Source organism: Microtus oregoni, unplaced genomic scaffold (genome assembly GCF_018167655.1).
Source record: "Microtus oregoni isolate MIOR12 unplaced genomic scaffold, Mior012 000057F_ref0000458, whole genome shotgun sequence".
Taxonomy (NCBI): Eukaryota; Metazoa; Chordata; class Mammalia; order Rodentia; family Cricetidae; genus Microtus; species Microtus oregoni.
In genome coordinates, this window is record NW_024543833.1 from 8826673 (window position 1) to 8841082 (window position 14410).

At 45.9% G+C, this 14410-nt stretch overlaps 1 protein-coding gene across 2 annotated transcripts in view; it reads right to left on the reverse strand.

Annotated features, from left to right (window-relative positions):
• The window catches only part of Gnal (G protein subunit alpha L), a 104287-nt gene that overhangs the window by 6308 nt on the left and 83569 nt on the right, over nt 1-14410 (reverse strand). For both annotated transcript variants that reach the window (XM_041639194.1, XM_041639195.1), the window contains exons 6-10: nt 7296-7350; nt 5415-5488; nt 4574-4632; nt 4113-4233; nt 1474-1604 (exon numbers count right to left, since the gene is read on the reverse strand). In XM_041639194.1, coding sequence (XP_041495128.1) covers nt 1474-1604; nt 4113-4233; nt 4574-4632; nt 5415-5488; nt 7296-7350 — 440 coding nt within the window. The remainder of the gene's footprint in view (nt 1-1473; nt 1605-4112; nt 4234-4573; nt 4633-5414; nt 5489-7295; nt 7351-14410) is intronic.

Here is a 14410-nt window from a genome sequence, read left to right on the forward strand (position 1 = left end):
TGCTCTGGGCACACAGGATGCCTGAGTTACTAACAAAGGAGAGGCTGTCAGAGGGTACAGGAACTGCACCCCAGACCCTCTCCCCGTATCTGCTGATTCTCATGAGGGCTGGGCCCATGTCATTCAGGATTTTCCTAGGACTGCACTAAAGCCAGGACTTGGGATAATGGGTGGAGAAGACGAAAGGGAACCTAAAGAGGGAAGAAGTCTGAGGTTTTTCTGTCCTTGGCAGTAGTAAGACATGCGGTCCCAACTCCAGCTCTAGATTCCAGAAACACCCCTTTCATTTGGCTTTATCTAGCTCGTGGGCTAGATAAATAATTGGTCTAACTTTTCCTTTTAGCAAATCACTCATAGAAATGCCCAGTGGCCCAACGCACACTGCAAACTAAGCACAGGAGGGACATGGATGACAAGATCTGGTTTACCTTCCTCATCTTAGCACTGGGCCCGCTCTCTCGGGAGGCTGGTATAGCTGGTTACCCAGCGGGGCCCACCAGTGTGGTTACCAGGGCCATGTAAGCCCCAGGAGTGGATGACAGCACAGGCTCGGACACCAGGCCTGTCTGACCTTCCTAGCTCCACTTATGTGGCCTGGAACAGGATGTATCCATCACCTCTTATTCTAAGGCAGTGCTTTCCAGCTTTCCTAATGCTGCGACCCTTTAACACAGTTCTTCATGTTGTGGTGACTCCCAACCATAAAACTATTTCACTGTTACTCCATAACTATAATTTTGCTACTGTTATAAATTGTGATGCAAATATCTGATATGCAACCCAAGGGGTCACAATGCACAGGTTGAGAATCACTGTTCTATGGAGAAAAATAAAAGAAGTCACCACCCATGGTTACTGTATGGGGTCTGAATGATGTCTTTGGTCCCCAAAGACCCAGCTGGTGGTATGAGAGAACTTATCCAGTATGACACAGTCACACCCTTCCTTACATGGCTCATCTTTAACAGAAAATCAAGCTTTGAACCATTTATAAGAAAAATCCCAAGTAGGACATTTGAATACCGACTAAGCATCCCTATTCCGAATAAATAAAATCTCAGCTATCCCACCTCTGCTAACCTTCACGTACTGACGTCATACCACAGATAGAAACGGCCCCAATGGCTTCATGCCACAGGTCAGTCAAAACCCTCAGGCTATGGATTTGAGGTACAAAGAAATATATTCCAACATTCAGAGAGCTTTGTCTTTAATGAAATAGAGTCACATCTCCCAGATAAGCAAACATTCCAAAATTCAAAAAAATCTTAGCTCAACACTTGCAGTCCTGAGCATTTTGGATAGGGCTACTCATCCCATACCCTAGTGCTTTGGGGATGCATAGAGAGGATGTTTTAAACTGAGGCAGTTTCTCAGATTCACCAGACATCTCTGATTTGCAGTTTATAGAATGATGAGAAAAGAACAGTTGGCTCCTGCAGCTGTAAGAGAGACTGTGTTTTGAAATCTTACCATCTTCGGGGACAGTGTAATTGGCATACTCTGGGAAATAGTCTTCAATTTTTGATTTCCCTGCCAAGACTTTTTCTGCCAGCATATCTTGTTTGTTCAAGAACAAGATGATAGAAATGGTCCGTAACCACCTAGAAAGAACACAAATCCACACCAGTTTCACGACACTAGCATATGAAAGTACCAGTCACCATGACACTGCCAGACTAACTGGGACTCTGATGATGCCGCTTAGTGGCAGGTGCTTGCCCGGTCTGAGACCCTGATGTCACCCCCTACCTCAGCTCTGCAAGGTAGGCCAACAAAGAGGTGGGAGGGGAGTGGGCCAACACTGGCATTCTCTGGAAACTGACTCACTATCACTTGGTATACCAATGCTCTCACTCTCTGTACCAATCAATGGCAAAGCCTTCCGGAATGTAGCATTTCACTCTTTTTGATGAACTCTGTGGGGACTACACTTATCAGTAACAGAGCAGAACTCTAAGCATTCAGTGAATACACTTGGACTTTTGTGGTATAATTTTGGGGTCCAATGGACCAGAAAACTCCAATGGGAGAATGTTACTGAAGTACCAAAAGGCTCATTAGCCAATCACTGGGAGCTTAGTTAGCAGCCTGTCTTCTTCTGTTTTCTCTCCTCCTAGCACAGGGGGACAAGGGGGCATAACTAGGCTCCTCACATGTTATATGAGAAGCTAAAGGGGTGAGGCCCTGGAACAGAGGTGGTGAGGGTAAGAAAAGTTGGAGTAAAGACAAAAGGAACTTAGCTGCCACATCAACAAAGCCCTCTGACATCCCCAGAGGCCCAAGGGATCAGTCCATAGGACACTGACCACAAATGTAAATGTAATACATTCCCCCCGCAGATGCGTTAGTTTGGCTTTTTTTTTCTACTTTTGTAATTTTTGTAGCTTCTACACAAACAAGTTGAAGTTATAGAAAATACACATATAATCAAATTAATTATATCAAATGATAATTACTATGAGATTTTTATAATTTTATGCCTAGATTACTTTATTCTCATGCATATTTAGAAAGACAAGACTATAATTGCAACAATGTGGATGCTTCGCTGTGCGTGCTCTCTGACAACCATTCCGAAGAATGCACATTCTTCACACCTGGCGTTTCCTGGCCCTATTTCTTTCCCATTAACTCTGAAACCATAAAGGAGGATGGTAGTTGAACACTTGACAGAGAGATACTCATTCAACAATACAAACTGTATATTTTTAAATAAAATTTATTGCATGTGTATCAATGTTTTGTCTGCATATGTTATCAGTGCACCATGTGCATGCCTGGTACCCGCTGAGGCCAGAAGAGGATGTCAGATCCCCTGGGACTGGAGTTACAATGACCAGGATTGCCAGGTTGCCATCTGGCAGCCATGCTGGTTGTCATGTGAGTATAGAAATCTTCCAGGGTCCTGCTGAGGAGTAACTAGTACTCTTAGCCACGTAGCCATCTCTCTAGACTCATTCACTTCTGCCCCTTGGCATTCTGGAGTATCCTATGACTGTGCTATGGCTTTGAGCTGTTGGGATTGTAGGGCCCATCTAGTTATCTGTGAGCATTCTAAACTGGGTTCTTAAACAAACTGTCAATCCGGACAGAGGCATATACCTGTAATCCTAGTAAATCAGGAGGCTGAGGCTAGAGGATTGAGTTTAAGGCCAGCTTGGGTAATATAGGGAGACGTTAGGTCAAAACAAGCAAACAAAACTTTGAATTCTGATATAATGTGAGACTTTTATGGCAGATTTAAAAAGCCCTAACCAGGGGGATGGAGAGATGGCTCAGAGGTTAAGAGCATTGCCTGCTCTTCCATAGGTCCTGAGTTCAATTCCCAGCAACCACGTGGTGGCTCACAACCAATTGTAATGGGGTCTGGTGCCCTCTTCTGGCCTGCAGGCATACACACAGACAGAATGTTGTATACATAAAAAAAAAAAAAAAGCCCTAACCAAGCACCTATAAGAGCTCCATCAAAGAAGAGTTCCCATGTTAAGTATGTCTATCAGATGGAATGAAAAGCTTATTAAAGTTGAGTATTTACGTGTGTGTGTGTGTGTGTGTGTGTGTGTGTGTGTGTGTATGCACACATGTGTGTGTGGGACCTAGTGGAAGCCAGAGGCTGATATATAAATTTTTCTCAAAATCATTCTGTACAGGCTGGGTCTCTTTTTTGAGCCTGGAGTTGGCCATTTTGGCTAGGCTGGTTTGCCAGAGCCCTGAGGATCTGCTTGCCTCTGCCTCCCTATTTTTAGGTTACAGGTGTTCATGGTGATGTTCAGCTTTTGTGTGTGTGTGTGGGGGGGTGGGTGCTGGAGATCCAAATTCAAGTCCTTGTGCTTACATGTCATGCTCTTCACCCACGGAACCATCTCCTTGCCCTCACTTTTTTTTTTTTTTTTTTTTTTTTTTTGTCTATGAGGTCTAACTACATAGCCCAGACTGGCCTTGAACTCGGCACCTCTTGATTTAGCCTTCCTAATGTTAGGAGCACAGGTGTGTGCAAACACACTTGGTTAAAGAGGGTATTTTTAACAACAACAACGAAAGCATTTGTAGTCTTCTGCATGTATTTTAATAAAACGATCTGCGATCCAGTGGTGGGGTGTATTTGTCACCTGTTATTCCAGATGCTTTCGAACAGGTCCAGGGACTCCCTCAGTCTGTTGGTGTTGTTGTCCTCCCGGATCACCATGTTGTAGCTACTGCAGGCTGCCACGTAAATGATGGCAGTGACATCTGAGATGGGCAGAGAGGGAAGGGAAGCACTTTAGATGGACAATGCTGGCTTCTCTGGGATTAGGACTGCGCAGGTCTCAGGCACTGTCATTTGGGGATCGTGTCTGGAACAACTTGAATATAGGTTATGTACACAACGGGGCATTGCTGCCAAAAGGTAACTGGAAACGTGGGGTGATTAAATTCTCCATGAGATTCACATTTAAGGAAGGACCATGACTATTTACTTCACATGTATGTTTACCATGTTATACTTTACATAGAGATTAGAGTTTGATTAAAACACAGCTAGACACAGAGTGGGAGTCAGCACCAGCTCTCTCCGGAACATGCAAATCACCATTAAAGCACTGGATCCATTTTCTTCTCTCATCCCTCTGGCCGCCAACATCAAACATGCTGTGGAGGAGAAATAGAGAAGCCAGTTATTCAGGGAAACTGGGGTAAGGAGCACATGCCTTTACCCTTCTCCCTTGCTGTCAGAATGGTCAGCTGCTCATGAGGACCCTCTGGATCTCGGCCCTTGTCTTTGAGCTGCAGGGCATGCGGCCTCCCCCAACTTCAGTTCTTCCTCTTTCACGCTGCACTGTGGGTGTAGGAGTTAAGAGCAAGGCAGAAAGCTGCTGGCCCGGTGTCTAGGGACATACAGTAGGTGCCTAATAGATGCCATGGTTCCTAGTTCATAGCACACCTTGTACCAGGTGCATGCTAAGTCTGTGCTGGGGCAGATCCTCTGATAACGTGTCTCAGCTTCAAAGATGCCTCCCCTGGGGAAGTGTGGGGCTTCCTTCTGATCCAGCTCTGTCCACAGCCCTCTAGTCACCAGTGCCTGGCAGGAGGACTCTGTCACCTACATTCAGGCAGATGATACAGCCCTCCCTCAGGCTCTCCAGTTGTCTGGCTCAAGTTCCCACACAGTTTCTCTGCTGCGCATCAGATGGACCCTGGCCTCTATCTCCCTCCCTCCTGCTCAGTGCTCCCCTTTCCTGGAGCTGTGTCTCCGTGTGGGTGAGCTTCTCAGTGCCCTTGCTGGAGTCCGTCCTCACACAGCCTGCCCTGAATCCCAATTCCAGCTCCTGGAGCCTCAAGGCTTTATGGCTCCCATTGTGGCCAGAGGCTGGCACCAGGCTGGGCCTCCCACGTCTGTCCCTGTCACAGGAGACTCTTAGCAATGTACTCACTGAAAGTTCACTTTGTCTACTTGGAATCGTGTCTCAAAGATTCCCGAAGTCAGCACTCTGCATCTGAGGAGGTCCTGGGGCAAGAAGAGAGAACGTGTGTCCTGACATAAGTGTGGCCACTGAGAAATGAGAAGCTCTGATTTACAAAAAGGAGTAATTAAAATGCAGATGTAGAAAACCTCCACTGTTAAATCAATTTGGCTCTGCATACTGTAACCGTGTTTTCGAGACAGGGTTTCTCTTTGTAGCCTTGGCTGTACTGGAGTTCATTCTGTAGACCAGGCTCAAACTCACAGAGATTCACCTGCCTCTGTATCTCAAGTGCTGGGATTAAAGGCGTCTGCCAAGACCAACCTGACACCTCTCAGGACTTTTAAAAAGTGATTCATGGCCACATCTTGCTGTTATATGACAGTCAAACCTCAGTACACAGCGTTCAGGGACAAAGTCTTGACCTATGTTCTGTGGCTACACCTGGAAGTCCCTACTGGGATGGGTCAGTAGAAAGCTTAACTCTCATTCATAAGTCAGGGACCTCAGGGCTGGAAGCTACTTCACTTTAGTAGGATTGCTGTCACTTCCTTGCCTAGTTCAGCTCTCTCCAAGTTGATATGGTCCCAAGGGCACAGGAAAGCTACAGTTTCACACAGCTGACATCACCCTGTCCTGGGCAGCTGTCATTATGCTGTTTATGAATCAGCCATCCTGGAAGACAATCGAAGTTTCTGCTGTTTTATAATCACATCATCAATCTGTGTATGTTCTCTTTGAGGCTCCTTCCTGATGTTAGAGAGCCAAGCTACACCGTGGGATATGTTTATATTAGCATATTAATTATATGGTATGATATTTTCATACTTGTATAGAATCTATTTTAAGCATGTTCCCTTTTCTCCTATTACTCTCTTCCTCCTTCTGATGCCACTTCTGCCTTCCAACTAGTCCCTTCTAGTTTCACTTTGTGTGTGAGAGAGGGTGTGTGTGTGAGACTCAATGAGTTTAATCAGGGTTGCTTACAGGAACATGGGTGAAGGGTTATTTACAGGAGAGAAAATGTCTCTACCTTCCCCAAACCATTGACTCCCCCCAGAACCTTCATGAGCCTCATACTACAGGATCATTTTAAGCTCTTTGGGTCAGCCATAGAGACAGATACCCAGAGAAGAAAGAGAAACATCGATCTCCAGGGAACACAGAGGAGAGAGAACCTCCACGTGGTTCAAGCCCCAGGCCTCCAGGGGCTGCGAATGCTCAGGGTAAGGTAGGAGGGCTAGTTTGCATGCAGTCTTTGTCTGCTCAATCCGAGGGCACACTTGCATACACCTGGAGACGTGTTATGGGACCTGGGGTTCAAGTCTGAAGTCCAAAGCAGAAAAGAAGCCAGTGTACTCAGGTGGGAAGCGAAGGCCTGGCTTCCTCAGCGATGGGCCTAGGAAGCCTGGGAATCACCTGCTCCTATGCTGCATGGGGTTTGCCCTGAACACTGGCAGGGACTTGACTAGGCAGCACAGCACAAGACTGGGGAGTGAAGACCCCGAATTTGGTGGCAGGACCAACATAAGGGGCAGAATAACAAGACCAAAGAAACAGTCATCATGGGTTTGCTTTCCCTGAATCTTCTTTTTTTTTTTTTTTTTTTTTTGTTGTTGTTGTTGTTGTTTTTCGAGACAGGGTTTCTCTGTGGCTTTGGAGCCTGTCCTGGAACTAGCTCTGTAGACCAGGCTGGTCTCGAACTCACAGAGATCCGCCTGCCTCTGCCTCCCGAGTGCTGGGATTAAAGGCGTGTGCCACCACCTCCCGGCTCCCTGAATCTTCTGAATTACCTTACAACACTCTTGGCAGATTATCTCAGAAGCTCCTGGTAGCTTTCTTTACACGTACCTGGTCTGTGGGTGTGTAATCAACCAGACTGACGCTGTCAATCCTTTCCAGGAAGCTGCAAAGAAAGGCAGTACAAGGTCAGGCTGATTCTCTGGCCCTTCGTCCCTGTGCCTGGGCTATGTTAATGGGGCATTTGCAAGGGGACAGTGAGGACAGGCCTAAATTCTGCTATGTATCTGTCTCAAGGGGAGGCCAAGGCCTGCATTCTGTTTGACTTTGAGATTCTGTTCTTTCACCTCTGCCTTCCTTCCTTCTTCCTTGGTCCTGGAAGGTTAGAAGTGGCTGCTTTGAAACTGGGAGGGGGGATTAAGGCCCCACACCTGGCCAAGCTGATAGGAAAAGGAGCTGCAATGTTAGTACAAAAACAGAAAGCAACAACGTTCCTAAGAACAAAAATATGAGTATAAAAGTCAGCAGGTTTGCATGAGTATGGCTGTATGTTGTATTTATGTTTGCATGTGTTTGTGAGAAATAGAGTGTGTGAACGATGGTGTGAGGGCGTGGAAGGATGCGCGTGCTTGCGCGTGGGTGAGACAGTGTCTGCAGATTTCATCAGCACAGGCCCAGCTGCTGTCAGTGAAGCTCAAGGGCAGGATGGTCAGAACTGCATAGGATGTGGCAGGTGAGTCAGCAGGGAGATGTCTTCCGGATCTGTCCTGTTCCTCACGTAACAGGCCACTTCCTCCTGTTCTCAAGGTGAGACCCTGTTTCAGACCGGCCACCTCCACGAGGCCTGGCTTTCCAGGTCCTGGCACTTGTCACACACTGGCGTTATTTATATCTTTTCTGTCTAAGTGTAGGATACGGAGCAAGGGTCTTCATCCTGGAGACTCTGGGTCCCTGGCATCAGTGCAGTGCCCTGTCCTTAGGAAACATCCTTGGAAGGAACACACATTCATCCCTCCTTCACCTGAAAGGGCAACGAGCAAGGTCCCTGACAGGAAGGGCTGGAAGGAGCTAAACATTAAATATGAAGCTGTTGGCTAGAGTCAGTTAGCTTAGGAAGCAACCAATTTAAAACGGTGCACGCAGGGTGGAGCAGGTGGGTGCGTATACTTGGATGATGATTATTACAAGTAGAAAGAGTGAAATATGGCTGACAAAAAGTCATATGAGGTTCCTGAGGGATGTAGTTAAACACTGCCTTCCAGAGGAAATGGTGGGAGGGAAGGGGGGGGGGACCTTCCCGCAGCCTGTCCAAGTTGTGAGACTGAGAGGCCAACGAAGGGGCGAAGGTGCCCTCGTCTTCCCCGACTCTCTGCCCCAAGGTGGTTTCCAAATTCCGGGCAGCTCTGACCCCTGCCCTCCAAGCAACCTGCAAAAGTACTTCTTCAAGCTAGGGCTTGTACCTAATGGGAAGAGGTTTTAGAAGGCTTTTCCAAAGTCAGAACAGTCTCCCTAAGTGGGATTCTTCAAGAGCACGAGGTCTGGCAACTAGCCACACCTGTTGACAATAGCCTTGAGAGAGCAGAACTCTTGATTTACAAGGACGCGGGGACCTTCGTTTGAGTTACACGCGTAAGAATCTCGAATGAACTAAAAACAAGTCCCAAATTCCCTGATCTTTGGCCTCCTTGGGCTTCCACAAAAGCCACAGAAAACTCCAATTGTATAAAACCACCTGTGCTGTGGACACTAAGCCCCCTTAGTTGTGGCCATGAGCCTGGTGCTGTAATTTTGTAATTTCAGTTACTAGGGAGGTTGTGGCAGAGGAATTACAAGTTCAAGGCTGGCGTTAGCTACAAATGGGTTCAAGGCCAGCTTGGAAATTTATTGAGATTCTATCTCAATAAATAAATAAATAAATAAATAAATAAATGGAAGGGGACCTGCAGAGTTAGCTCAGTGGTAAATGCTCACGTAGTATATTGGAGGCTCTGGGCTTAAACCCCAGCACATAAAACAATTTGCCCCCCCCTCCAACCCCCACCGTCTTTGCTATTTTCTAGTTTTTCCTGCTACAGCTGAAGGTGTGAATGCTGGCAGGACTGTTCTTACTAGAATAACTCAAAAGTCTGTGGCCATGAAGATGATCAAGAAGTGGGGAGAAGGATAGCCAAGGAGAGGTTGTGGGTATCCTTTGTCGTTAGCTTGCTGGACCTGAGGAAAAGCATCAGCTTTCTGTCATCCATCCACATTGTAAATAATTTCTTTGTGGAAAAAAATAAAAAGAGCAAGCTCTAAGTGCTGAGGGAAGGAAGAGATTTTCCTCTGAATCATGGTACTTACTGATGAGTAAAAATACTCATGTGGTGAGAGAGTCCCGGGGTCTGGCTTGGGCTCCCTACACTGTTGGTATGATTTTGTCTTTCTAGTGTTTTATAAATGCTAAGAAAATTTGCTCACATTGAAGTCAGGAAACAACTAAGCTGCCTTTTTTTTTTTTTTTTTTTTTAAGACAGAGTTTCTTTGTAGCTGTAGCTGTGGAGCCTGTCTTGGATCTAGCTCTGTAGACCAGGCTGGCCTCCAACTCACAGAGCTCTGCCTGCCTCTGCCTCCTGAGTGCTGGGATTAAATGTGTGTGTACCCAGTGCCCAGACAGAACACAGCTCTTCCTTACATCATTGTTCTCTGCAACAGGGACACACAGACTACCCTCCTCTGCAGGGCATGTTTCCTTCCTGTGCCAGTCAAACCAGCACGAAGAATGGAAATTGCGCAAGATGTGTGTCACTGGACCAAAGTAGAGATGGAGGACAAATGACCCCTTCCTTGTGCCTATACCTACTGAGGTTCCCTTCCCCCTCCAGCCTTCCCAGGACCCCTACTGTGTGATACAGTTGAATTCTGCAAGGTTGCCCTATCATAGGACATATGCCTGGTCTTCATCTGTCATGACGTTAAGTACCCGATAGTAGTGAGCACTCCCCGGCTGTCCCTCTGTGCAGTGGGTATAGGCAGTGTGTCAAAGAAAACATTATTGACTGGAATGTGGCTGAGGGGCTGGGGCATTATCCTAATCAGTAAGCTTAGCACTCACCACCCCCATCCCCAGCAAAGCTCTTCCTCCAAGGAAGCGGTCTGGAAATGTCATCTATAAATGACTTGAGAGTGAGAAGACAGAGTGTCTTGAGCCTTTCTGCTCATCCTCAACCTACTCCCCTCCCTGCTAGATCCCTGGCCTTTCCTGCAGTTTACAAACAAGTTCCTTGTCAATGATCCCTAACCCCCTCTTCTCCACTTTCACTCTCTCCCTTCTTTGTGTTTTCATGGACCTGGGAATGGAAGTTAGGACTTCATGCCTACTAGACAAACACTACACCGAGCTACGTCCTAGCCTACTGCTTTCTTCATAACAAATTCTCATTAGGTGGGATGGTTTGGAATACAATCATGACACCCTCTGATAGCTGGAGCTAATGACTACCACTGTTCATTAAATGTTTAACTGCTAAGCATTGCTCAGCACTTTCCATAAATAAACTCATTTTATCGTCACACCTAGACACTATTAATAACTCCAGTTTTCCGGCAAGGAAACCTGGGTATGGGAACTAAGTAACTCGGCAGAAGCCACAACTCTGGTTAAATGTTAATATCAGATTCCATGACACCCGCAGCAGCAGTAGCAAGTTAATCCAATACAGATAACAAGAACAAAGAAATCCCAGCACCTGAAGTTTGAGGCAGGAAGATACGAAGTTCTAAGCTAGCCCGGGCGTGCTATTCAGTGAGAATCGGTCTCAAAAACCTAAACACAACAGTAACAAAACAAATGATCATTACTTATCCTAGAAAAATAAGTCGACAGAGCAGGTGTTCCCTTGAGAAGACTGAGGAGTGTTGGCAATTGCAAGGTTGACGGAAGGTGGGGGACAGCCACTGAAAGGACCTGCACGTAGTGAACTCCAGCTAGGCCACTTCTCAGTGTGGCTGGAGTCAGCAACCATGTACTATCTACAGCATCTTGGCACAGGAAGGCTGACGTTGTCCCTGGCAGGTACTTTCCTCTCCCTGAGTAATGAATGCAGTGCCCCATCACCTGCTTTTTCTCTTCCATGGCTACCCTGTAACTCAACATGATCTAACACTTCTACCTCCTAGGCACCTGTTACTGCAGCAAGTCTTTATCCTGTTCCTGAGACTCTCACACAGCTGGCTCCTTGGCGCAGGATAATTTGTGAGGCCAGACCATCTGGGGACTCTTTAGAGACTGGCCTCAGCCCCCATTCCCACTTACATACACATCTGTCCACCTAGATGCTTGAGTCAGAGCCTGAGGAGTTAGTTATCTCAGAGGCACCTTAACCACATCTGTATCCAACACATCTGGAAGGCTTTCCCGTCCTTTCCATATTTGAGTGGTGGTCTGCAGGGTCTGGTTTAGACTCTGTTGTAGATATTATCTGAAGCTGTGTTACTTTTGTTTATGCTGTGGAACACTTTTCTGAACGACGTAAAGATGTGTTGCTTTTGTTTATGCTGCATTTGTTTAACTCTGTGAAGCTGTGATTCTTTGCCTGTCTAAAACACCTGATGGTCTAATAAAGAGCTGAATGGCCAACAGCCAGGCAGGAGCAAGGATAGGTGGGACTGGCAGTCAGAGGGGATAAACAGAAGGAAAAATGTGGGAGAAGGAGGAAGAAGGAGAAAGAGACCAAGGAGAGGAGGACACTAGGTGTCAGCCACCCAAGTAGCCACGGAGTAAGAACGAAAATAAGATATATAGACGTTTAGGAAGGAGAAAGCCCAGACGCAAATTGTAGCTGGGATAATTTCAGTGAAGAAAAGGTGGCTAGAAACACACTAAGCTAAGCCTGGGCATTCCTAAGGAAGAATAAACCTCCATTTGTGATTTATTTGGGGGCTGGGTGATGGGTCCCCCAAAGTCAAAAGAGTTAAAAGAACTTAAAGAGGGGGCTGGAGAGATGGCTCAGTGGTTAAGAGCATTGCCTGCTCTTCCAAAGGTCCTGAGTTCAATTCCCGGCAACCACATGGTGGCTCACAACCATCTGTAATGAGGTCTGGTGCCCTCTTCTGGCCTGCAGACATACACACAGACAGAATATTGTATACATAATAAATAAATAAATATATAAAAAAAAGAACTTAAAGAACAAAGAGTTAAGAGATAAGAAAACAAACAATAAGAGTCTGGCATGTGTTTTCTTCTGTATATACAGCCAGGCAGAGGGTGTTTAAAAGACAATGAGTACTTTCTTATGGTAGAGCTGTGCTGGAACCTTCTAGTCCATGTGTATTCCACAAACACTTATTGAGGTCCAGGTTAGACAGCAGTCCAGGGAACAAGGAGAGTTGGCAATCCTGAGCAATTTAATAATATCTCATTAAGCAGAGTATTTTATTTTCCCTGGAGTTTCTTTTCATGGAAAGGCCCAGGGGTGCTGGCCAAGCATTCTCAGTGAACTTGGTGAGGGAGGTGGAAGAGTCAGGGAAGTGTTCTGAAGGGATAAATACAACCCAGGTCCCAGCTAGGAATGGGGGTGGAGTCCAGTGTAGTGCTGCCTAGCATGAACAAGGCCCAGAAAAAAAGTGAGCTCCCTCCCTCCAGCCTACACCAACACCAACGTGTCCAAAGCATCATTAACCAGTCAGTTACAGTGTGTTCTCAGGAGAAAGTGGATTGCAGAAGTGATTAGGAGGTAAAAGGAGAACAGAAAAGTAATTGAATTTCCCCTACCCTAACCCAAAGTGCGAAATTCTCAGTGTATTTATGTTAGCCAAAATAAGGAACTGTTGACAACAATGCTTCATTGGTTCTGGTTTATTGGAAGATTTCTGTTCTGTTTTCCTTTAGCAGCCTAGGACTGACTGTATCTGTTGCAGCTTTCTTCCCCAAAAGTTCCCATGTGCTGGAATACTCCCCAGGAATACTGTTAACTCTGAGAAGTAAGTGTATTTCTGGAGGGGGATGGACATCTGCTCTCTTCTCCACGTGTGTTTTGGTCAACTCTGGACTGATGGTGATCCTTTTATTTAGTAATAACGACAAAGGAAACGGGAGCTGTGTTTAGGTTTCATTATCTCATTTAATTATCGTAATAGAACAATAGCTATTTCTCAATGTTAACCACTGAGATGAGGGACCCTCGTTATTATGTGAACAATGGAATTGTCTATAATAAAGTTATTTCATTCTAATAACTGGCACATGCGCCAGCCTAGGGAACCCTTCTCCCAGACTGCTGTCTTGGATGCGAAATTCTCAAAGAGCAGCTTCCTTCCGTCCTAACGCCCTTTCTAAAGGCTCTACATTCCTGGAAGGAGGGAAAGTACTTACAGAAGGCATCATTGCGCCTTTCCGTTGTCCCCGAGGCAGTAGATATTTCCATTGGAAAGGAGCCCACGTGGCATAACCTCCTTTGTTCATCTTTTGTGGTATTAGGGGCCAGATCCTGGCCTTATCCATGCGAGGTTCACTCCCTATCCCTTGGCTATACTAGCCACCCCTCCCCACAGCCCAGAGGACCGCATTCTCTTTGTGCCTGAGTAGTATTTCATTCTATGGACATATCATATTTTGTTTAGTCATTCACCAGTTGATGAACGCTGGGGTGGTTCTATTTTTGAAGGACTGTGGACGATGCTATAAGCAGACGTTGTGCCTCTAACTAGGTTAGTGTTATAGAAATACTACTTTTGCAGATGTGAACAAGGCTAAGAGAGTGGGGAAGGCAGAAAAGTCTAACTCCAATACAAACAGCTGTTCAGCTGAAATTTAAAGGCTGCCCACGAAATGCTAGGTCATGTTCTAGGCCGTGGTGAAACAGCAGGACTGCACTAATTGGACTCTGGGTTAAAAGATGGGGGAGTGGGGAATAGATAAGATCATGATACAGTATATATAAATATATGTACAAATATATATGAAATTTTCAAAGAATAAATAAAAAATATTGTCACCCCTTTCCCCAAGTAATTCCAAGTGAGCAGTTAGCTCTAGGCGACAGTCTATCTGTGTGATAGAGAGCTTAAGGAACTTAGATATATTCATTCACCTATCCACTGTACAAAAGGGTGGAGTATCTGTCACAGCGGCTCTGGCTAACAAGAGGTTAGATGCAAATCCCAGCATGAGAAGTTCTGAAGGATTACTTACAGGCACCTTTTGAAGATCCTAAGACGCGATTTCATTTTGGGAACTACATCTTTTT